The sequence below is a fragment of the Falco peregrinus genome, chromosome 9 (genome assembly GCF_023634155.1).
Source record: "Falco peregrinus isolate bFalPer1 chromosome 9, bFalPer1.pri, whole genome shotgun sequence".
In the NCBI taxonomy this organism is placed as follows: domain Eukaryota; kingdom Metazoa; phylum Chordata; class Aves; order Falconiformes; family Falconidae; genus Falco; species Falco peregrinus.
In genome coordinates this window covers 18508436-18531145 of record NC_073729.1, presented here as the reverse complement: position 1 = coordinate 18531145, position 22710 = coordinate 18508436, and the positions used below count along the sequence as shown (strand labels likewise).

The 22710-nt window shown below is 41.9% G+C and overlaps 1 protein-coding gene across 8 annotated transcripts in view; it reads left to right on the top strand.

The window, feature by feature from the left end:
- Positions 1–8537, top strand: part of SHANK2 (SH3 and multiple ankyrin repeat domains 2) — a 354214-nt gene extending 345677 nt beyond the window's left edge. For 5 of the 8 annotated variants that reach the window (XM_055814240.1, XM_055814241.1, XM_055814238.1 and 2 more), the window contains one exon: positions 4302–4974. In XM_055814240.1, coding sequence (XP_055670215.1) covers positions 4302–4875 — 574 coding nt within the window. In that variant the 3' untranslated portion in view covers positions 4876–4974. Of the gene's footprint in view, positions 1–4301; positions 4975–5534 lie in introns of those variants that run through there. The other 3 variants (XM_055814242.1, XM_055814244.1, XM_055814243.1) reach the window with 3 other exon arrangements.
- The last annotated feature ends 14173 nt before the right edge of the window (positions 8538–22710 follow it).

The window sequence follows — 22710 nt, the reverse complement described above, 5'->3', positions numbered from 1 at the left end:
CTGTGTTGATGACTTTTATACTTGGAGGCTGCATCATTGTGACATAGGAATTATATATTGTGATTTTAATATGAGGCAACATAATGGGCATTGCAATCAGTGCAGTCTTACAGCAGCAAATGTTTGTAAATTACTGCCATATGCTGATACGAATAGAGCAAATTCTATTTAAAATAATTATCAGACTTTTCACCTTTTTAAAATGAAATTTGGGGTTAGGTAGGTTTAATATGGATTTAATCTGTTTAGTGTAACAGATGATCAAATCAGGCATGAGAAATTGCTCTTATTAAAAATCTGGAAATCCCACAACACAACAAAAACATGCCGGCTCTCCAGCTGGAATGCGCTTGCTCCTTATTGACCAGGATACCAATCAACCGTAAAATGCAAGACAGCTAATGGTTTCAAGGCTGTATCTGCATCACAGATTGTATTGGAGATGGCATAAATTATAATTTAGGATGCATAGGCATTACACAAATAAGCATGTGTTTTTCTTTGATTACAATTACAGTACAACAGTCTCTGTAACATGCTGGAGGGCACACGGCAGGTAAAAGAAAGGGAAAAAATGGGTCTTGGAATAGAAGATTTCAACCTGAAAGCCGGAAAATGCAACTGTGGGCTTCAGCAGACTTGCATGACCTTCAGGAGGGCTGTGTCTGTGCCACGAGGCTGCGGAGCTGGTAGCAGAGCGGGCTGAAGCACAACAGCTGGGAACCAAGCGCATACTCAGGCTTGCAGGGTGCTGAATAATTCTGGAGGCAGCAGTGACCTCAGGTTGCTGTGGTTCAGACTCGTCCTAAACAGGACTGCTGTTGCAGCAGTGAGGACACATACTGACTCACAGACTTGTCTGTGTTCCCAAGAACTTTCTTGAAGAAGGTGTGTTCCTGTAGGATCAAGGCTGTTAATGCTAACGTGCTCTGAGCTTTCTGATAAAAGGGTTAATACTTAAGACAGGTTCAGTACTGATGTGGCTATAAACTGAGATGGTATTGAAACTTCATTAATCAGCTAAAATTAAAAAAAAAAATCTTATCATTGTTCCAAAGATGTATTTTAACAGTCAGTAGTCCAGAACCTATGGCTTGAAAAAAGCAAAATGCCCGCAGATACTTTAATATTGCTTGTAGCCATGCAAAGCCATTACTTTGATCCAGGCTGACAGAAAGCAAAGTGCAACGTGGCCTGTGTTGCTTTGCTCACCCAGTATTACTGCCCGTGGCTCCAGGAAGGTTAGGTAACACTAGTCTAAGGAGTACTTAAAATAAGAGCACACAGTTTACTTTGCGGGATTTTGTTTTACTGACTTAATATACTTTCTTTAAAGGAACAGTGACAGTGGTTTCCTGAGCCAGGATGAACAGGGAGTCTATGAAAGGAACAATACAGAGAAACAGCAGCAAAAGTGAGTTACAAAGCAGAAGGTGTGCACTGAGCCTGGAGTTGTCAGTCAAGTAACAGAAGTGATCTTTCAGCATCTAGCATAATAGAAGATAGATTTTCATCATCCATTTGATATTGCCACAATGGGTGTGAATAAAACCGTAAATTCTAGTATTTGCAAGACAGGAAAGTTAAGTAAAAGGGTAACAGAGAGATGGGGAGATACTTCCACATTCATACAAAACTTGTCCTGCTCTTCTCACAAGCACTAGGACGGCATTAGCCCAGCCTTTTCCAAAGTAGGTCTTTTGTTGATTTAAAATTCTATCATGCCTTATTAAAATACATGAGACTCCTGAGTTGAAGTAGGTAGGAATAACTTGCTCCCCTTGGTTAGCAGGGTTGAATAGTTTCTTGCCATAGACGTTTTATTTGTAAGAATGCTTAGCTCCAGTCCTGGAAGACAACAAGAGCCATTAAGCTCCAAAAAAAATAACAGGAAACACTCAAAACCTTGCCAAATATTTCCTTTCTTTGTTAAATTACAAAGACCTAAGCGCTAAAAGTGTTGTTCCTACTGTTTTAAGTGAAGTACCAATCTTTCAACTCTCAAAAAGATCTCCCCTGTTCCTATTGAAATATATGGAACAATTTATGGGAAAACAGTGGGACTGCTCATGTGAACAACATGTACGTTCTCCAAAAAGTTATTCTTAGTGCTTTACTAATAACAAGGTATTGGAGCTTCATTTGAATGAGACTCGCTGTGGTACAAGCATGCTCTGAATCTTGGTGTAGCAGTGCTGTAGGTTACCTGATATCTAGGTTTGTTAATTATGTGCCACAGCCCCAGACAAGATGCAGGGAATATGTAGCTACCAGGGCTCACAACAGCCAGGTGCAAAGCAAGGAAACACTGAAGAAGGTCTCCAGTTCAGCACTACCAGGACCACAGTAAGGTTCATACGAGACAAAGGGATGAATAGCCCATTGTCAGTGCCTCAGGTTAGCTTCCTGCATTTGTCCCTCTTGGTAAGGGATGAGTACTTCACAGGGGGAATGGGTTAGGGTAAGATGATGAGAAAGTGCTGGTACCACCATCGTCTTCTTTGAGATTTTAACCACTCTTCTGTTCAGGATGCGGGTGACCAAAGACAAGTCACTCCCCTTCCGTGGATGTTCACAATCACATTGCACTGGGGAGCAGACCCAGCAAGACAGGACAACCCAGCATGCTATGTCCTCCTTCCCAGCAGTCGCAGCACTCCAAAGGGAGGAGCAAAGCTGTCGTGATTACCTAAGGCAGAGGAGCATGAGAGGGCCTCTCATTTATAAAAAGGATCTAGCGGTGAGGGACATCCTTCAGAGGGAACAGATGTGGGGTTTGACCTCTGCTGTGTGAATCATTTTTGCTACTTCGTTTGGTGACAATTAACACAAAATCTTTAAGCAATGACTTAGGAAGAGACCAGTTTCTTCCATAACAGCATTTTAAATACAGCAGCTCTAGAACCACGCTATTTCTTTGGCTCCATAAGATCATTTCTGCACAGTGGTGAATCTGCATTATTAATTAAAGCATTTGTATCTGACACCGTGCACCCAAGTCATCATCAGTTCTGCCCTGGCATGGCAGGTCAGGCCTGGGGACAATCTGCACTCAGATACAGAGGGCTTCAGTCAAGGTCTGGGTTAGAAATCTAAGTATGGCATCCTCCAGGTCATCCTCTGGAGTCTGTGACTTCGCTTCAAGGAGAAATAAATCCTTCCTTTGCTCTGGAAGTGCCTGAAATTAGTTGTCTGAAGGTTTTCCTACTTGGCAAGGTATTTTAAAGTGAAAAACTCCGAAGGATAAGGCACCCAGGGGTTCTGTGGAAGATCCTCAAGTGTGGAGGCTGACTGGCAGACATTTCTCGTAAGAAGTAAGGGCTGTGGTGTTAAGCCTTTCATGATATGAACAGACCTGAACCTGGATCTTCTGCTTCTAAATTTGTTCTATAGCCAGTAGACAAAAGCAGATTCATCTGCTCCTTCACCCACGCTGTCAGCCCTGGCATCAGAGCTGCCCTCTCGGCAAGTTTCATGCCTGCTTGGTTTGTAATCTCACTTTTCCTTTAGGCAAGAGAGAGGTGCCAGTGACTTGATCGTAACTACATCACCTCTGGGCATGCACAGTAACAAGAATTTTGTCTCCTTAAGTTTTGTAGTGAAACTGCCACAGTATAATTTCTGTGTAGAAGGAAATGGACACAGAAGACCTTTTATGAACCTTAGGACTGTTATATTTTTGAAGCATGAAAAGGCCAGCTGAACAGAAAGGGAAATAAGAGGTGCTTGCAGAGCATGTTCCGTGAACAAATGGGAATACAAACAGATCCTAAAATGCAAATGTACTGTAAAATTCACTGTGTAGATGCCCAAAGATCCAAAATCCAATGCTTCCAGTACTTTCTGTAATTACTATTATTAGCTATGTTACCTAACTATGTGTAAAACTGGTAGGTTAAAACTGAAATGAAAGATCCCCCCCTCTGCACAGTGAAGGGAGGTTCAACTCGTGATTGCTCTTCATGGGGAGCACAAAGTGCTCGTGTGCTTATTCCACTCGGTGTTTCCTATTTAACCATGAGTTAATTTGGCGTGGCCTCAAAAAGGAAGAATGTGCTCTGGAAAGTGTTTTTCTGACCTGCTCATAAGGAAAGGTTTTGTTTTTAACTATGGCTTACCATTGATGATTGTTTTATGGAAAAGATTTAATGATACCGTCTTAGTACTTTTAACCTGATGTTGCTCATTAAAAAATGAAAAATTTCAAGCTTTCCAAAACCGTATTTACCACATGTTGATATGGACAACCTTTCAGCTGGTGGCTGATATACCTAACTTACCATGTCTGTTTACAATTTCAGGAGCACGGAAGTCATGAGTACTGTCTCAGGTACACGAAGTACAACAATCACTTTTACTGTCCGACCTGGAACCAGCCAGCCGATCACACTGCAGAGCAGGTCCCCAGACTATGACAGTAGGACCTCAGGAGCAAGACATGCTCCAAGCCCTGTGGTTTCACCAACAGAGATTAATAAAGACATCATGCCTGCTCCTCTGACTGCTTCTGCTTCAGCTTCATCTCCTTCTCCAACTTTGTCCGATGTATTTAGCCTACCCAGCCAGCCCCCTTCAGGGGACTTATTTGGCTTGACCACAGGGCGCAGCAGGTCTCCTTCTCCCTCAATATTACAACAGCCAATCTCAAATAAGCCTTTTACAACTAAGCCTGTCCACCTGTGGACTAAACCAGATGTGGCAGATTGGTTGGAAAGTCTAAACTTAGGTGAACATAAAGAAACATTTATGGACAATGAAATAGATGGCACTCATTTACCAAATCTACAAAAGGAAGATCTGATAGACCTTGGAGTGACTAGAGTTGGGCACAGAATGAACATAGAAAGAGCTTTGAAACAGCTGCTGGACAGATAAGAATAGCTATTTTGCCTCACAAACTTCTGTTGATAACTAGAGATGGGCTGGTACTGAAATACCCCAAATGCCTTGTCTGTCTGCGAGTGCCAGCAAAATTGGGGGGGGGGGGGGGGGGGATGGGGGGGGACGGGGACGGGACGGGGGACACCAGTTCAATTCCTGGTACTCAGGTAATGCAGACTGTGCTACATGCCCAAACATAAATCTAAATATGTTACGCAAGTGGGGCCATTTTATTTCAAAGTTGTGGGGAGATACGAGAGAGAGAGAGAGAGAAAATTGTTAACTTCAAAAATACTATCTCTTGATAATGCCCTTCTGCTGGGACCATTACATACCACTTTTCTTTCGATTTAAAATTGCCAGCATTTCATTTTTTTATTGAAAAGCACTGTCTACTCTTCCTGACATTCAGTCTCCGAGCAGGCTTCCTTCCCCAACCCTTAGTTCGTTTTAAGAGGACAGATTGCTTCATTACCATTCAAACCCGTTTTTATTAGTAGCAGAGGCACAATATTGAGACAGGTGCAGGGGTTCATAATACTGGTTTTTACTAGTTTAGCTCTGATTTTTTGGCAGTGAAGCTGGTTGTTCTGCTGGAATTAGTTCAAAGGTAACCTTGCTCTGTTTTACCTGGTATTTCTTTATTTCTGCAGTTACATTTAGCACTCTTCCAAGGTGGCAGAACAAGTTCAATACGTGCTCCATTGACTTGACCTGTAAGATGATGCAGACGTTGCATAAAAAACTGAGGAGGAACGCACACTTAGAGGTACAACAAAATGAAGCTAGTTTGAACCTGAGACCCCCCAGTTTTCAACCAGCTAAACTACTGCTAAGTTGCAATATGAACTCTACGAGACAGTAAAAATTTGGGGTTATGTACAGACACGTCTTTTGGACTTCACAGTCAGATACTTGAATACGCTGAACCCTGGGAGATGCTGTTTAATTCAGTGAGTGGTAAGTGCTTAGCTATTTTGAACATCGGGCCAAGAAAGAAGAAAAAGATAGATGAATGTTCCCATTGAAGTCAGTGGGAAGATTGCCAGTATTTTAAGTGAGAGAGGGACTTCAGCCTGTTAGCAGAAATGGGAATGTTTCAGCTTCTAAAAAAAAAATAAATAAAAAAATGAAAAAGGTAAAAAGGTAATGCCAAGATGGAAAGAGGTGTATAGCGTCTCGGAATGCATGTGTTCCAAGGGCCAGGGGAGGTGGGGAGGTATCCAGTTTCTCATTTTTATCGCTGTTAACAGGTTTTGGCTTCTTGACAAGGGCAGCAGACTGAGCACTTCAGGGGGAGCTGGATGCTGCCCATCAGCCACCAGTGATTTCTTTGCACGGCTGTTATTGAGGTCTCAGGAGAGGTGTGTGCACCCTGCTAGAAAGCGGGTGGCTGTGGCCAAGCATGGGCTGGGTGCTGGGGTAACAGAGCTCGAGAGCTTTCCAGGAGACTTCAGTCAGCAGGGGAGAAACACACAGATTTGGTTAATCTGACTTTTTTTTCTTCCTTTTTTTTTTAAAGTTAACAAGTCTCTCTCTGCATGTTTGAACTCCCCTTGTAATTAACACCTCTTAATATCTGTGAGTTTTGTAGCTCTTTATTGACATAATATTCAAGATGTTCAAGGTGGGTAAATTGTGTGTGGATGGCTAGACTGCCTACCTACCATACTTTCAGGTTCTCTTACATTTTGCAAGGTACCTGAACTTTCTTTCCTTGATATGGTCCTTGATATGGTCCAGCCTATCTCTAATTTTTTTATTGTGATTATTTTTGCTCACAAACAAGTGTCTAATTAGGTCTGCAACAGCCCTAGTATGAGTACATAAAGTTTAGCATTTTAAATATCTTTCTTTACTGCAAGTTTAAATAGTTGTACAGATAGTTTATAAGCACAATATTTTAAGAAAATAAGTGGCTGGTCTACTGGGCAGCCTTTGTGCCACTTCAGTGCTAGAAAGTTAAAAACATTAAAAAAAAAAAAACAAACAAAAAAACTTTTGTGGTTTACTACTATTTCTGTGGAATAATTATAAAGTCTTGACCTTTTTAAAATCAACCTCATTTGGATGCATCTGAACCAGCAGAGCTGTGTTATATTTTCTATCTTTGCTAGAACTTCTACAAAGGAGGATGAATATTTCTTCAAAAGTGGTTATAGTTACCAACGCATTGGATACTCGTAAAAAGCAACTTATTTAGCCTCCTGCCCCCTTTACGGAACAACAAATCTTTTGACTTAACATCTGTTACTACACTATATTTGTATTTGAAAGTTCCAAGTAATCTTGTAATAAATTTCAAGTACTAAGGCATTTTACTTTCAGGAGTACTGAATTTTTCCATAGGTGGTGTAGAAAATGGCAGTTTCATTCAGATAGTCAATACAGGCAACTTGAGGCCATCAAATACTTTCAGAAGTATAAAAATGGTAATTTAGCCATCATTGTCTTCCATTTGGTGATATGACAGAATTCAGTAAATAAACCACTAATGCCATGCTCTTTTTTTGTTTCTTTGGGTACAGTTGATATTACCTCTATAAACATGTGCCAGAAAATAACATTAGAAAATACAGTAGTAAAAGAAAACGTAGAAGTTGACTTTTAAGCTGCTTTTTAATCACAACCTTCTTGTTGAATTTACGTTGAACGAGTGCTGACATACACGGTAAATTACAGTAATCCCTTTCTTACACAGGTGTGTTTCTTGCTCATGTATCTTTTCAGGTACTGAAAGACTAGGTACAATACAATTAGTAGAAAAGAGGTTTAACACATTAAAGAGCTAATGAAATAGTTTATTTTTTACATTGTGTCTTACAAAGTAAAGGTAAGGAGACCTGAGAGGACCTACTTTCACCAATAAAATACACCTCTGCCAAGATGAATTGGTCTCTAGCTCTGTGTGATGATTTTGCTACAGAAAGCAATAGTAACAGATACGACGTTGCCTCCGAGTATTTTCATCAGTCTGGAAATGTTGGGGGGAGGAGAGAAGACCCATTTATTTCATGCTACTATGATAGTGAAAAAAAGTTGTTAGAGATCTATGAAATATGTTATGATATTCTGGGTTTTAGGATCAACTTTTGTTTATATACTGTAATTTAAATAAATTGCATTTACATGCCTAGTTTCTGTAATATTTGTGTATACAATACCAAAATCTTACAAGATGTAAATTGTGTATAACTGCACAGACTCCTTTCCCTAGGTGTCTGAGAACATTTTCAGTTTAATTCATATATTATAAAATGACTAGATGTGACTGTTGATTTACAGAATTTACATATCACAAAAGTTAATTATTTGTGGTACTTAAGTTAATAAAAATAGTGATTATTTTTTTTTCTCAGTTCTTAAAAAGCATTACCCAGTTGATCTGGCGATGATTATGTGTATGAGCCACAAATATTGACAATTTTTCCATTACATTTTTTCTTTTCTTTTCTAGATATTAATATGTTTCTCGCTATAGTTTGTGTAACAACTTGTGTTCACGTTATCTGTTGCTGTAATTTTTGTGCTTTAATTCCTCTTATTTCAACTGATTAAAAAAATCAAGCTCCTGTAACTTGCACTTTTCCCCAATCCTTAATACTCTTGTATGGCAACCAAAATTACTGTAAGAAATAAATATAATATTGCACTAAGGTTGTGGTTCTGTTTGCAAACAGAGAACACTGTCTGAATTTTTATTAAAAAAAAAGTTGCCAAAAAACTTGCAATCTGATGTTATTGAAAGTGCATAAAATGCTTTAACAAAATGTAGGTAGAATTAAGGCAAAATAATTGATTTATTGTTGGGAAAAACATTTCCTTTTTATTTCTTCTTTTTGGTTAAAGCATTTTTTATGCCGAACGTTAGTGCATTTGCTGAATTTCAGATTCATGTTTGAAATTTGAAAAGTAAAATTTCAGCCAGAAGGAGAAAAATACATATCTATTTGCCTTAAGGTGGATTTCTAATATTCGTTGAATATTTTTTTCCTTGGCTGAGCGTGTGTGTGGGGATGCATGCTCTGAACTTAGTACTACTGGTCATATAAGGCACTCGATTCTGGATCTGTTCTGCAATTTAATAAGGCACTGAAAAGTTGGGGGGGGGCCGGGGGGGGGGCTGGAGTTTTTGTAGGGCAGAGTAGCTTTACAGAGGAAAGGAGACAGTGCTCCTGATCAGACTCTGTGCATCTTGTGACTAAAAAAATGTACCAGCAGGGTATATTTGTACTGTGAATAAACAAGGCTTAAAATAGAAAACATAAGGAAACAATTCACATCTTCTTTTGGCTTAATTTAAAAATTTGTTTTTCTATCTTTAAATGGTGATGCAATGAAGAATTTATTTTCTAAGATATTGGAATAAATGCCTAGAACTGTTGCCATTTGGTTTCATATGTTCCTTAACTGTTATTCTCTTCTCAGATGTTGTTCTAGTTCATCATTTTTGTAGTTACCTATTATTTCTCTCATATTTTTCCAACAACAATTACTTGGCAGCTTTGTTTTGTTAAAAAAGATAGAAGAAAAAAAAAAAGGGGGGGGGGGGGTGTTTGTTGTTTTTTTTTTAATTTCAGGTATTGTGGCAATCCAGTGATAAACATCTGTGTATCTAAATAAAGTCAGGTATTTACAGTGCAAAACAAAGAGTGCTTTGCAATTGTCAATGTCTTGTTGGTCAAAGAAATGAGAAGATCTGATCATTGCTGTTGTAGCATACGTTGTATCAATGTGTTGTGTTTTGTTTCGTTCTTGGTTTTCTGTATTTTTTCTGCATTTCATGGTCTTTCATTCCTTTTGTCCAAAACCATGAAAAAAATACCAGTAGCTATGATGGGCTATCCAGATAGCACGATTGTAACAATAATTCAGAACATGTGGGTTTAAAAAAAAAAAAACACGTGCCTTATGATTTTCAACCTGGATCAACTACACTGTATTTAACATAAAGAGCTTTATCCTCAAGGTGTTACAGTACCTGACAAAAAGAGCTTGTAGTGCTGGTTTTTTGAAGTGAGAAGTCCATGTCACTGCATTAGGAAAATGGTTAGAAAAAACTGAAATTATTTACATCTTATTTGGAAACATTTTCAGCATTATGAGACTGATTTGAGTCCTCTATTAAAATCACGTAAATGAGGGGGGAAACAATGAAATGAGACTGTTATTTTGGGTTCAGTTTACTACCATAAATACTTGCTTGGTTATTCATGTAGTTGACATGTACTGTACTTCACAGACAAGGTAACAATAACAAATAAACCATGTGGACTTAATGTTTTTAAGTCTGAAACTAACTGGTTCTATAGCGCTGACATCTAGTGGGATTTGATGGACATAGTCTCAGAGCAATATAAGATCTTTTAAAATATGTATTTATTTTAAACAATTGTCATTCTTTCTACTAGAAGTCATTTTAGCAAATTTTTTATTGTTGTAAGTTGGCCTGAATATTTAAGTCAGAAAAAAAGGCTGACTGTATAATTACACAAATTATACACTGAATGAGAAATCTTTAAAGAAACGTAATGTGTTTTCTAGTTTGTACGTGGTTATGTTTTATCAATTTTATGTTTTGAATGTTAGCATCTCCATATGATCCTTCATCTGCATCAAGCATGTTTTTTAATGAGAATATAGTTTTTGTCTCCAGTGCTGTAAATCTTGGACTGCTTTGAATAATTTCAAACGTTGCAAGCTGATGAATGGCAGATATCTCAGATCCAAACTGCAGAAGAGCGCAAGGTATTTAGGTTAGGAATTAGTTCAGAGTAGCTGGTGGGTTATTTCCCAGATGTACTTGCAGAACTGAAGTTTGGTTTCTCAAGTAAAATTTAAGTTTTTCCTCAGGACTAATGCTAGAAGGAATACGTGCACGTGTGTGTGAGTTCTTGTATGCTTTTAATGTAAAGGTTCTTGGACAGCATTAGAAATTAATGTACAAATAGGACACCAGTGTTGCATGTGCTTTAAAATGTATTGGAATAAATGTTGCAGTGTACCTTTTTGCTTTGAAAATCTGAAGAGAATACAATATACAGAAATCTCAAAATGTAATTCATGTTTTAATGGGTTATTTTCCACTGATATTTTTGCATTATTTAATTGTCTCCACGCTCCCGGCTTCCTTATATAGTTAAAAGCAGTTTAAAGCAATTTCTTGTAACTTCTGACAAAAAGACTCGTTATGTCTGAAACTGAGATTTGGGGAGAGGAGATAACCTCTCTGCTGCACGGCCTTCTGAAACCTTTGATTCACTTTTCTTAAGGATGTTCTTCAAACAAATCCTGAGGGAAGCGTTGCCTCCTTACTGGGATGGAAAGGATTCACAGCTCCCGAAACAGGCGCTCGGTTGCCCATAATGAATTTTGAGAACTGCCAAGCCTGGCACTCCCTACCGAACCTGCCCCCTAGGAAATATTTCGGGAGGAACGACTGTGCCCGTCTCATTCATTTGTCAATTTGTTTTGACCTTGTTGGTGCATCTTGAAGTCTCAGCTGAAGCTGGTCTCAGACCTTCTCAGATGTGCGTGGTGAAGTCGAGGTGAGAGCTCTTAGGTCTCTCGTTGGAAGGGAACAGATAGAAAGGTGCTTGAGGCAGAGCCTGAAGTGTTGTTTACTTGTTCTCCCACACGCAGTGTTGAAAAATGAACAAAAATAACTTCTTTTATATCTGGACATAGTAAAATTTGAGCTCTGTGTCTAATTGTGCCCCAAAATGCTATTGTGTTTAGAATTCTATTTCTTACTGCAAGCCATGCTGTATCCCCTGTTCTGCTTTTGCTCTGTCTCAGCAGGTGTCTGCCTTTACAAAGCGGTGGATGTTAGTTTTATGGTGTGCAACATCCTGGAGGTCTATTTAATTCACCTGTAAGACTTTAGAGTGACCTCTAAAGTGGCTGATTACATGCTGTACATTTCACCTGAGGTTATCTGAAATCTCTAATAATGCTGATTTTCTGCATTACAGAGAAGACATGAAACAAGTGTAGTTGACTTCCAGAAGATACTTGGCCATTTTTAGAAAATGAGTTTTCTTTCAGAGAAGATTTCTTCACGTGCTATGTGTACTCAAAGCAGATCATTTAAACACCTTGCCTTTTAGTCTAGCATTTCTGCACACATCCTCGCGCAGACGGCTGTTTTCATACCAGCTTGGTACAGTTAGGCGGCCTTCAGCCCTTTAAAGAAAAGGCACCAATACTAAACCTAATACTGCGTGTATTAACTGTTCGTGCTGATGCAAGGTTGGTGGATTTGCAGGGAAGATCAGTATAGCTTGTTATGGACTTGAAAAACCAGTGCAGTGGAAACAGGGAAAATGTGCTTGTACAGAACTCACCAGGTGGAAAATCTCACCATGAATCCACAGGACTGAGCTGTTGGAGGTGACAGAAAGGAAAAGAAAATTTGTCTTGACAAAGAGATGCACAATACACAGCCATGAAAAAGGCAAGGCATTTTCAGCAAGAAATAAGGACCTATTAATACGAGTGGGCTGAAGGGCGTTCACGGGAGCTCATCTGCGACGGGTACAATGGGGATAGGTGTGGGAAAGAGCTGCTAGCGGGCTGCTGTGAGTGGGGGCTTACAGCAGGTTGGAAAATGACTCTGTCTATTTAACCAAGCAAATAGAAGGCTGGAATGAGATGTCTGCTTTTCCCACTCACATGAGTGGGTGAACAGCCAGGAGAGGGATTTTAACTAAAAGGAATGTCGGCGCTAGAAGAACACATTACCAATTGGTGATGAATAAATTCAGATTGGAAACTGGGAGAAAGTCCTAACTATGAGAAGAACGGGGCTGCGGTGCAGTCTCCTGCAAGGAATAGTGTAGGAGTTCACAACCCTGGGCACTGAAACTTCATAAATCCAGGAGAAGGCCTGTGTTTATGTCTCACAGCGTGCAGTTTGAGCTGGAGGACCTTTTTGCAAACCCTGCTGCCAAAGCCATGGGCTTGGCTGGGAAAAATAGTGTGGTGGGAGCCCAGCCTGCCCCAGGGGGCAAGGCCCCTTAGCTGGGAAGATGGAGAGGGGCTCCAGCCCAGCGTTTCCCAGCTGGCCTGAGGTGTTTGTGCTGCGTGCTGTGGGGTGGCACCTTCCCCCTGGAGCCCCGATTTTGTGGGAGCACAAATCATTTGGCCCAGCACAATGCAGAGGAGGCTGCAGGGGCTCACAGGACAGCCTCCTCCATCGGAGAGCGGGGTGGGACGCGAGGAAGGGGCAACGGGGAAGCCCAGCTGTCAGTGGTCACGATACCTGCTACAGGAGGTGATTATATACTTTACATTAAAAAAATAATAATTAGATTAATACCAAAGCATTAGATTAAGTTGGAGCAGAGACACAAAACCTAGGGCTAACGCCGGGCTGCAGTGTTAATAGATTGCAGGGGAGAGGGGCCGTGTACTGGCAACAGTTTGTTCAGGAAAGATGAAATTCTGCCACCTTTGCACAGCAGCTCATCCTCTTGTTAGCATAAAAGTAGGTGTTTGAGCTGCAACTCGTTAGGGATTAAATTCAAGATTATGCAAGTCAGGGACTAATCATCTAGCCCTGCTGTTGCTGTTAGTGCTATCCCAGGCATTCACCTTCAGGTTTATTTTCGTGGGTCCTTTTGTTCTTTTTTTTTTTTTTTTTGTAAGAAAGAAAGAAAACAGATGAAGGCCATTGGGTTGATGTTGGCATCACTCACACCCTGTCCACTGCAGCTGGAGTTTTAACATGTATTACCTCATAGCTGGTATCATATCGTAGGTCCCCCTAAAAAGTACAAGCCAGGGAATCAAACATCAGCTTTTGTATTACCTGGATTAAAGAGAAACAAATGTAAGTTATTCTTGACCGATTTTGTTAGATGGCTCTGTGGACACAGCTCTGCTCTTACACATCCCTCTGTAACAGCCAGGACATTATCAGGACAGACTGAGGGTGCACTCACCCCTTGGGAAGGGCAGGGGACCCTGGGGGGCTGTGCCTGAGCATCAGGGTGTGTCAGCACAGCTGCACCCGCTGTGCTGTTTTGTTGTGCTCAAGCACCCAGACAAGCCAGTCTCTCTGCAAGACGTATTTTATAGTCGATGGAAGTTACTGGAATTCAGAGTAATGGACTAGCACCTGGTGAGGCCTCCTCCACCACAAGTTCCTTTTTCGGCCCACTAATGAGATGCCAATTAGGACAGACAGAGGCAGCTGAGCACCACTGCAGCCTCCCCCAAGTTAGCCACTGTTGCCTGGCCACGTGGCAGAGCTGTGTGGCTGGTAGGAGAGAAGAACAGTGAGGTGGGATGGTTCTCACCTCTCCATCGGGAAGAGCTGGATACAGAGCTCTGGGGCTGGAAGTCTCGTTCCTTTCCTTCTGCTGTGCTGATTAAGGGTAAGCGGTTTTAATTTCAGCCTATTTTGCTTGAATGCTTTTGTTTGTTTTCTCCTCCTCCTCCAAGCTGGCTGGTGGTAGGTCATGTTGTCCCCCTTCTGTCACCTTCAATAAAAGTTATCAGGGCAGACACCAGGGTTGAGTTTTCAGTTCAGCTTGCGTGTAAGGTTAGCAGAAATTTTGTAGCAGTATCTATAAAGCCTGAAAGCTTAGTGTTTAACAAAACACATAATTTATTTTTTTTTTCACGATTAAATAACAGATGAAGGGAACTTTCTAACCAGATGATAGTCCACCAGGTGGGGGAAAAATCCTGCCTAGTTAGCCACAACAACAAATGTTATGAAGAATGATTTTCAGAGACTTGAAAGGGGAAAACAATGTGTGGTTGTGGATGATTCACTGTCCCCTGAAGGGTGGCGGAGTAACCTATTAGTAAGGGTGTCAATGTTACCATCTAGCTGGACTGTGATAATATTTCATTATATTTTCTCGCTTACAGTAGCAAAAGCACAAGTTTTATCCAATTATTTGAGACTCTTGGGTTAATTGTAAGAGTAGGTTTTATCCCTGAATTATAAATGAAGGCTCAGTGAACACCCCCCCACCGCCCAAACTGGCATCAACTCAGTTGGGTTTGCTTGGCTTTTAAGTTGTAACAGCTGTTCAGCATTCAGGGTTGTAGCACTGCCTTAGGCAGAGCAAAGAGGCAAAGCAGCCCAGTAGTCTGGGTGGTTCCCAGAGCAGCTGTGCTGGTGAATTGGGCTGGCAGGGCATTGCCTGATGGAGCTGAAGCAAGTGCTTCACTTGTTTAGTGACGGTTTTCTATGCCGTGTTGAGAGTGATGGTGCATCAAGACTATCCAGAGATCTGAGTAACATTTTTGAAAGCATTTGAATGCGTGCTTCCCCCCCCCCCCCCAGTTCAGGCAAGGAAAGATGTGGGCAGGTGGCTGACAGTTGCTTACATTAATGAAGAGGAAAGTGGAAACCCTCAAAAAGGAAACAGTCCTGTCGCTAGCTGGTCAGCTGTCACTTTGGTTTTTTTACTCAAGACAGTTTCCTGACTAATCTGCCATTCTTCCAGGATATAAGACATTCCTTATTTTTCTTCTAGTGCTTTCTACGTCACATTAAATATTTTGCTATGATTGCTTTCCAACAAAACTTTAAAAGAAGTAGAAGTTGTGTAAAGTGATGGCTAAAGAGGTGTCTGGAGCGGGGTGTTGGAGCTGCAGCCAAGCTGTTAGGTGTAAACCCCTGCTGCTGTGGTTTTTTCCATGAGTGCATGTATGTTGCTGAAATCCTGACTTCAGTTATGATTTGTCTTTTTTTAATTATTACCTAGGCTAGTAGGCATAGCTCCAACCTATAGTTTGGTGATCTTAATTTGGTAAGGGTTGGATGTTTGCACTGTCATATACACCTAACTTAAATTCAGACACACATGTTAGAACAATGCCTGTGCAATAGGGTTGATAAAGGGCAGGATTTAATCAACTGTTTCTAATATGTTTAGAGTCTTTCAATATAAATAGCGTTTTCTTTATAATGTGGATACTTACAGCTTCATAACATTTGAATTTGGATCTGTTTGTAGTTTTCAGCTAGAAAAGCCAAAGGCCAAAACTAACATCTACGGTTTGCAGAAGGAAAAGGTTATTCAAGTGCAAATTAGCAGCAATGCAATTTTAAAAGCAGTAGGCTCGGGTAGAAGGAGCTCACTGGAGAATTTGTTTCCAGATTGCAATGGAAATAACACCCAATATTTAGTAGGGAAATGTTATTATAAACTTGGAATGCTACCAGACTGTATTTGAGTTCTTGTATTGCTGCATTAAGAAAGATCTTGATTGCCTTTATTTTTATCAGTGCACATTAAGGTTTCTTGCACTGTTGTGCAAATACAGGGGAGCCAGAGCCCTAAGAGGCTTGGTTAATGAGGATTTTTTCTAGCTGGCATAAATAGATGAATACAGGGTAAGGTAATACATACGGTAGTTCATGTTTTACCAGAAATGGTAATAGCACTCTGTGTGCCTGGGAATAACTGATCTTGAACTTGAGCACAAAGCTACTGATGCCTGTCAGGCTGGGATGTGTGTAGACCAGTGTCCAGGGCTGTTCGGCACAGATGGATGTGTACGTTTGACTAATAGCAATGTTAATAATAATGTTAAAGTAGTACCAATGTAAATGAGTACATAATTACCTAGTACCACGTAGGTTAAATTACCACATGTTGCTAAAGAAAATTAGTAAGTGTGTGAGCATGGAGTGGCACACTTAAGGAGAAGACGGCCAACAGACCTGAGAAACATCACCCGGGGTTGGAACTGCCCGCTCCGGCTATTTCTCAGTACGGCAGGCAAGGGAACGCTAGCTGATCTTGCACATAAAAGTGCTTACCCTTTGTTATTATGATTATTATGGCTTTTTAGTAAGAGAGGGTAACTTGGCAGCTCTTGGTTTCTACCATGAAATAAAAGAGCTCTGGTAATGGTTGTTGAGAGCATGAACAAAGAGCTGCTCCCTGGCCCCGTTCCACATCTGGCAGTTAGCAGCTGCCTTTCTTCCAAAGTTTCAGCAAATGTCAATTCCTGTCCAAGATTTAACAACACACCTAACACGATTTTAAGAATGTCTTTGTACTTACGCTGACCTACATGAGGTTTAGTTTGTCGTCTGCTTTGCTTTCAAAGAAAGGCCACTAATTCCTGGTGCTAGGGATGTGCACTGTAGGCTCGTTTCAGAAAACCCAGACCTTTAATTTAAGAGCATTTTACATTAAATGCTGGACTGCAGACCTTCCTTAAAAAATCAACACCACATCACTTTCACTTAGGGTGACTACTTGTCCTAATCACTGTAGATCTAAATAGGATCCAAAATATTCTCTAACAGAGATATCAGCTACAAGGTTGGCAAAAAGTCCTTATGGAAAATCAAAACTATTTGAACAGTCGCAGGTAGGACTGGCTTGCCTGTCTTATCTCTGCCGGGGCTATTCTAATGGTCTACCCATCCCATAACAGGGACATCCCCAGTTACAGGGCTACCCAGGGATTCCGTATTAGCCCCCTGTGAGTTGCCAGGGCTGGTCGTCTAGATCATACTCCGTCGCGGTCTTACCTGGCCAAGGCAGGACTCGCAGCGCAGCTGCGAGGCTGCAGAAAGGGTGGCAGTGATTCAGCACAGCACATGCTGGGCAGACAAAGCTCAAGTGTTAAACTGCTCTTGCCATTGTTTGCCTTTATTTTACTGAAAGCAGTAAATGTGAAATCAGAAACTATGGCTGCTGCAAGAGGAGGCTGGCGTGCAAAGGCCTCTGTTTATCAGCTGGAGCTTTCCTCGGGTCCCAGGGTGAAAATAAGGAGGACAAGTGGCAAAAGAAATGTAGTTTAAGGCAGTTGCCCAGACAGCTGTAATGAACACCTGCATTTACCAAGAGCATTTTCAACACCAAAACGCCCCACATGAGCAGATACAACTGAGCATCCAGAGGAGCCCAAGTATTTGAAGAAGGAAACAGGTCAAGCAAGTTAGTAAATGCCTCGAGTTAATGTCTGGCGGCACCAGCAGTGCCAGGAGCTGCAAAGGCAGCTCCCCGATGCACAGGGGGGCCGGAGCCAGCCATGCAGGCAGGGCGTGCAGGCATGGCACGGGTTTACACAGGGGCATGCATAGCACCCGCCTGGCGGCCAGGTGTGGCGACATCGTGCTGGGGCAAGAGGCACCAGACAGCAGGGTGGTGTCGTGCACACCCCCGCTGGAAAAATGGCACTTCAAAGGACATCAGGCACAGGGGACCAGGCAGCACCTATAATGAAAAGATAAGCCTCAACGTGACGCGTTTGCTCTAAGGCAAATGAAATTGCTTTTGATGCAGTTTAAGTTCCATCTTGCGCTGTTGCACCCAAGGAAAGGTTTATGCATGGTCCAAGAGCGATATTGCTTTCCAGGTTGGACCATCTGAAGGTCATTAACACAAGAAACCATTCTGTGACAAGCAAATACTCTCTTGCCTGTACTCCATAGGTGAGGGAGCATTGCCATGGGCTGTGAAACCCAGCCTACCTGGAGGACGCACAGTCCCACGCTGCGTAGCGCAGTAGCTGATGGCACTGAAGGAGCTGGGGAGTGGTTTGTTCATGCAGTAATTCATGCTGAACCTGAACTCTATCAGTTACTCCATAGGGCTATAGAATTCCCATGGACTCCTTTCAGGCTAGTGTCATCCTGTGAGCTTAAGGTTTTGTGTGTTAATTAACCAAAGAATGTGAAGCTTTAAATTTTTTCTGCTGAAAGGAACGATGTGGGTGCAGGGTGGATGCTGGCATCGTACTTGCTCTTGCCTTCGTGCCTCTGGCGTGAGCTCCTATGTTTGATGGCTTCCTGGCCGGCTCTTTAATTACTGATGCTATTGGAGTGAAATACTTCTTTATACAGTTAAAAAGGTCTAATAATTCTTTAATGACAGCTTTACTAGGCTCAAAACAGTGAGGAAAAATGCTATTAATAGAAACTATAAAGCTTTTTACCTGACGTTTTCACAACTAGCATGAGCAAAGGTAATATTATTTAGCCTCTTTAGCCTCGTTGCCAAAATGGGCAAGAAAGCAAACCGCATAATTTCTCCAAAGCTTTTGCAGCCATCAGTCTTTCAAACCTTTTAAAAGAAAATCAATTAAGCAAGATTCTCAGTGATGCCCCAGCTCCTGACTTGGCGTTAGCCAGACATTTATTCTTCACTTAGGACTCCTCTTGCAGTGGAGCTTGCTGTCTAGATAATTAATGAATCTTGTTTAGCTTTTAATTTTCAGTATGTCTGACATCATGTATTTTTGCAGTATGCTGCGCTGCCTGAAACATCTAGAACCCAAAATCTGGACTTTAACACCAAAATGCTGACCTGGGAAGTTGTGTGACCCCACCTCTCTGAGGAGTGTTGTTTGTTTTTTTTTTTATGGTGGAAATTCTGCTAAATGTTTATGGTCAGTGCAAACAGTGTAGCCATCCCCTGGGCTCTGCACTGAGCTGGAAGCACAGTTGGGAGGACAAGGACACCATAAGTCACCCGTCAGCTCTGTGGTTGTGAGTTGGCCATTCTTCTTCACCTCCAGGAAGAGGTGAAGGCATCTAACTGCACGGAGGTGGAGGTGTGATTTTCTGCTTTTCGGAGCCTTTATGGAGCAGGCTGGCACCATGCCCCATCTGAAGGCTAACAAGCCGGTAACTTTAACTCTGAAGTGCCACTGTCTCTCTTTAGGTCAGCGCATGGGTGGCTGCTGCGTGAACAGCCAGCTGGAAGGTGAGAGGTAGCTCGGGTCCTGTTTTCTGCAGGTCCCCCCACTTTCATTTGGCTTAGGTAAATGAAACAGCTAGCATTAACAATTTTTTCTTTTTGGCTACTTAAGTAACAGTAATTGCTAAATTAATTTTGCCTGACTCTAAATGGGCATTGCACGCTGGTTTTGTGGCAAGCTGTACTAGACCACCAGGCACCTCTTTTTAAGGTCCCCTTGCTGTGTGCAAGGCACTTCCCAGGCAGGTGAAGACTCATCAGCCCTTTTCTGTCTGAGGTTCCCAGATTCTGGGAGAAACACATCAGGTAAAGCTGGTTTGATCAATTCAGATTCCCTTTTTGGCAGCCATCCAAGGCAGTACTCTGTACACTTAGCGTAGCACTGTTGAGATCGATTTTTATTCTTTTCCTCTTTCCACGGACTAATACATCAATTTCCTTTTCGCCAGCCAACTTTATAGCAGCGTCTGTAAATCACGGTAAAAGTGGTGTGCTCAGCATGAGGAAAATGTGAGGAGGCTTTTCCAAATTTACTAAAAATTAAGCACCATGTCATTAACATCCTGTGGATACTTAGATATGGACAAGCATGCAATAGCATGTTTCCATTATCGCAGCCTGGATCTTGAAGGATCCATGTCCCTGAATAATGTAGAAAGCCTGCAGCAAGGTGAATATTAACTGCATGAAATGGCAGCAGTTCTTGAACTTCATCCCACAAGGAATCGACTTGCTGGTTGGGTGTTAAGCATCCGTGGGTTGTGCTTTGAAAGCTCCTATTGTAGGCTGAAGTCTCTCAGAAAATCATAGATGGCTTTAAGTCTGCGTTTGCAAAAGCACTCCTCTGGAAGTAGGTGCTTCAGAGAAATATCCTTGGTAACTAGCATTTAATCTACTTGATAGAAAAGGGACTTAACTAGAATACGCCAAAGTGATTGTGATGGTTGGCCGTCCAGGTTCAGAGAGAAAAACTGCAGAGGACACGCAGACCACGCGCAATATGCAGTTTTTACTGGTATGCATTTTAGCTAAGCCAAACTGCATCTTCAGAGGAGCTTGTCTGTGCTTTTTTTGTGATTTCCCCTGCCTCCTGCTTCCCTTCCTTTGTTAAAAGTCAAATACAGGTTAGATTGAGTCTTGCTATTGAAAATCTTATCAAAATTAACAACCAGCAGTGCCCTGCAGTCAGGGAGCGAAGGCAGGAGGATATAATGCAGCCAGTTTCTGCTGCACCAATGTGGCAACAAGGAACAGTCAAGAGTAGCGCATGTTTCTGAGAATTCTCCATCTCCCATATAACTTCTTTTCAGACTGGGGTTTTTTATCATTATTGTTGCTAGCAATTATTACAGAAAGATGCAAATGAAACTTTATAATATTTAGATACTTTATTGAGCATTCTTACTATGTGCTTAATTACAATTAATTTAGAAGAATGACACTCAGACATGTGAAAGTATCAACTGATTAGACACTGAATAAAATCAGGGCTGCTGCTGCCTTCTGTCAGCTAGAAGCCCCAGCAGGCTTCAGTGTGACAACAGGAGCGCATTTAAGAAGCAACATGATAAATTCAAGGTGCCAGGAAAGTAAATAGCTCACCCAAAGTCAGATAATGAATGTCTTACTGATTCACTAACAGGAATTAATGGCCTTGCTCACATTAGTGACCCACGAGGAGGGCTGAGCCAGCCCTTCTGATGGCAAATACAGGTAATTTGGGGTGTTTCTTCCAGAAGCAAGTGTTTTGGATAACTTGAGCAATCGCTGCTGATGGATAAGAGTGATCTTAAAACTTCAAGGCTTGACTACATCTGATCTCATAGCAGCAGTAGTACAGTCACAACGCTGCTACCGAAATACACCTGACAAGGTATTAGAGATCTAGCACAGAACGTCTTGCCGTGCTGTGATAGTGAGATTAGCAGTTTCGAGATGAAACTTTCTCCATTAAGTGAGGCAATGCATGGATAAGCTCCCAAGACTTAATAGACATAATGCTGCTGATAGCGTCACCTAATTTGTCCTCCCAATAACTCAACTAATTCATCCCCATCTTACTCTGACACAGGAGATGGACATGGGACTGCAGTTATTTTCCCCGTGACGCTGTTTATGAAGATTACCCGCAGCGAGTTCACGCAGGGCGCCATTTCTTCTTTCCCTTGGAGCTTTTCCCTCCCTGCTAGCAGCTCATTTCTTGCCAGGCAGGGAGCTGTGACAACCTCCTCGGGGCCTGTGTTTCAGCAGCTGTGGCGGCAGCAGCAGCCCCCGGACCTTGCAGCTGCACCCCATGTACTTCCCCCGAAAGGCCTCAGCACAGCAGCCACCCGTCGTGTGGCATCGTCCCTCCTGCCCTGTCCTGCTGCTGGTTCGAGCCCAGGGGGATGCTGCCTCCTGCCAGCAGGCTCATCTCCCACACCGGCCCCCTCAATCTGCTGTCAGCAGTGTAAAGCTGTCGTAAGCCCCTCCCCCCAGTGCAGAAAGCCTACCTCTGCCTGCGTGTTCTCTTCTCAGGCTGGGTGTTTTTAAGTTACCGGCTAAAGCAGCGGCTCACACTTGCTGAATTTTAGGACTCTGACGCTTTGGATTTCCTGTTAATATGGCAGCACTAAAGAATAATGAGGGAAAAGGGTGTTAGGATTTTCCTTCTTAGCATTTCTAGCAGTGTATCATCAAGTATCAGATCCTCGGAAAAGTTCAGGATTAGGAAGTGTAAAACAGGGGGTTGCAGAGGCAGCAAGGCAGGATACTGTTCTGCGGCCAAGGCTTACAGGAGCAAAGCTTTAGAAACCACCTGACCTAAGGACTTGTTGTGAACTAGAGCAAAACAGCTTTAAAGCGACGGAAAATTTTATGTGACCACAACTGATGGCTGTGCTTTCAAGAGCACTCAGTGTCCTGCAGCCATCGGTATTCCCAAATGCCAGGAGCAACTCTTCTCACCTAATCCACAGCTCCCCGGTATTTTTAGCAGAAGTAACAGGCACATACAATAAAAGACAAAACAGCTCCTGATGCAAAGATACTTTAAACAAAAAATTTAAAATTATCTCTCCTTTAAGTTCAACTGAAGTCTAATTTTGATCTAAAATTTCCACATGGGAGTAGGAGTAAAAGACAAAGCAAATGAGTTTCGGAGGAA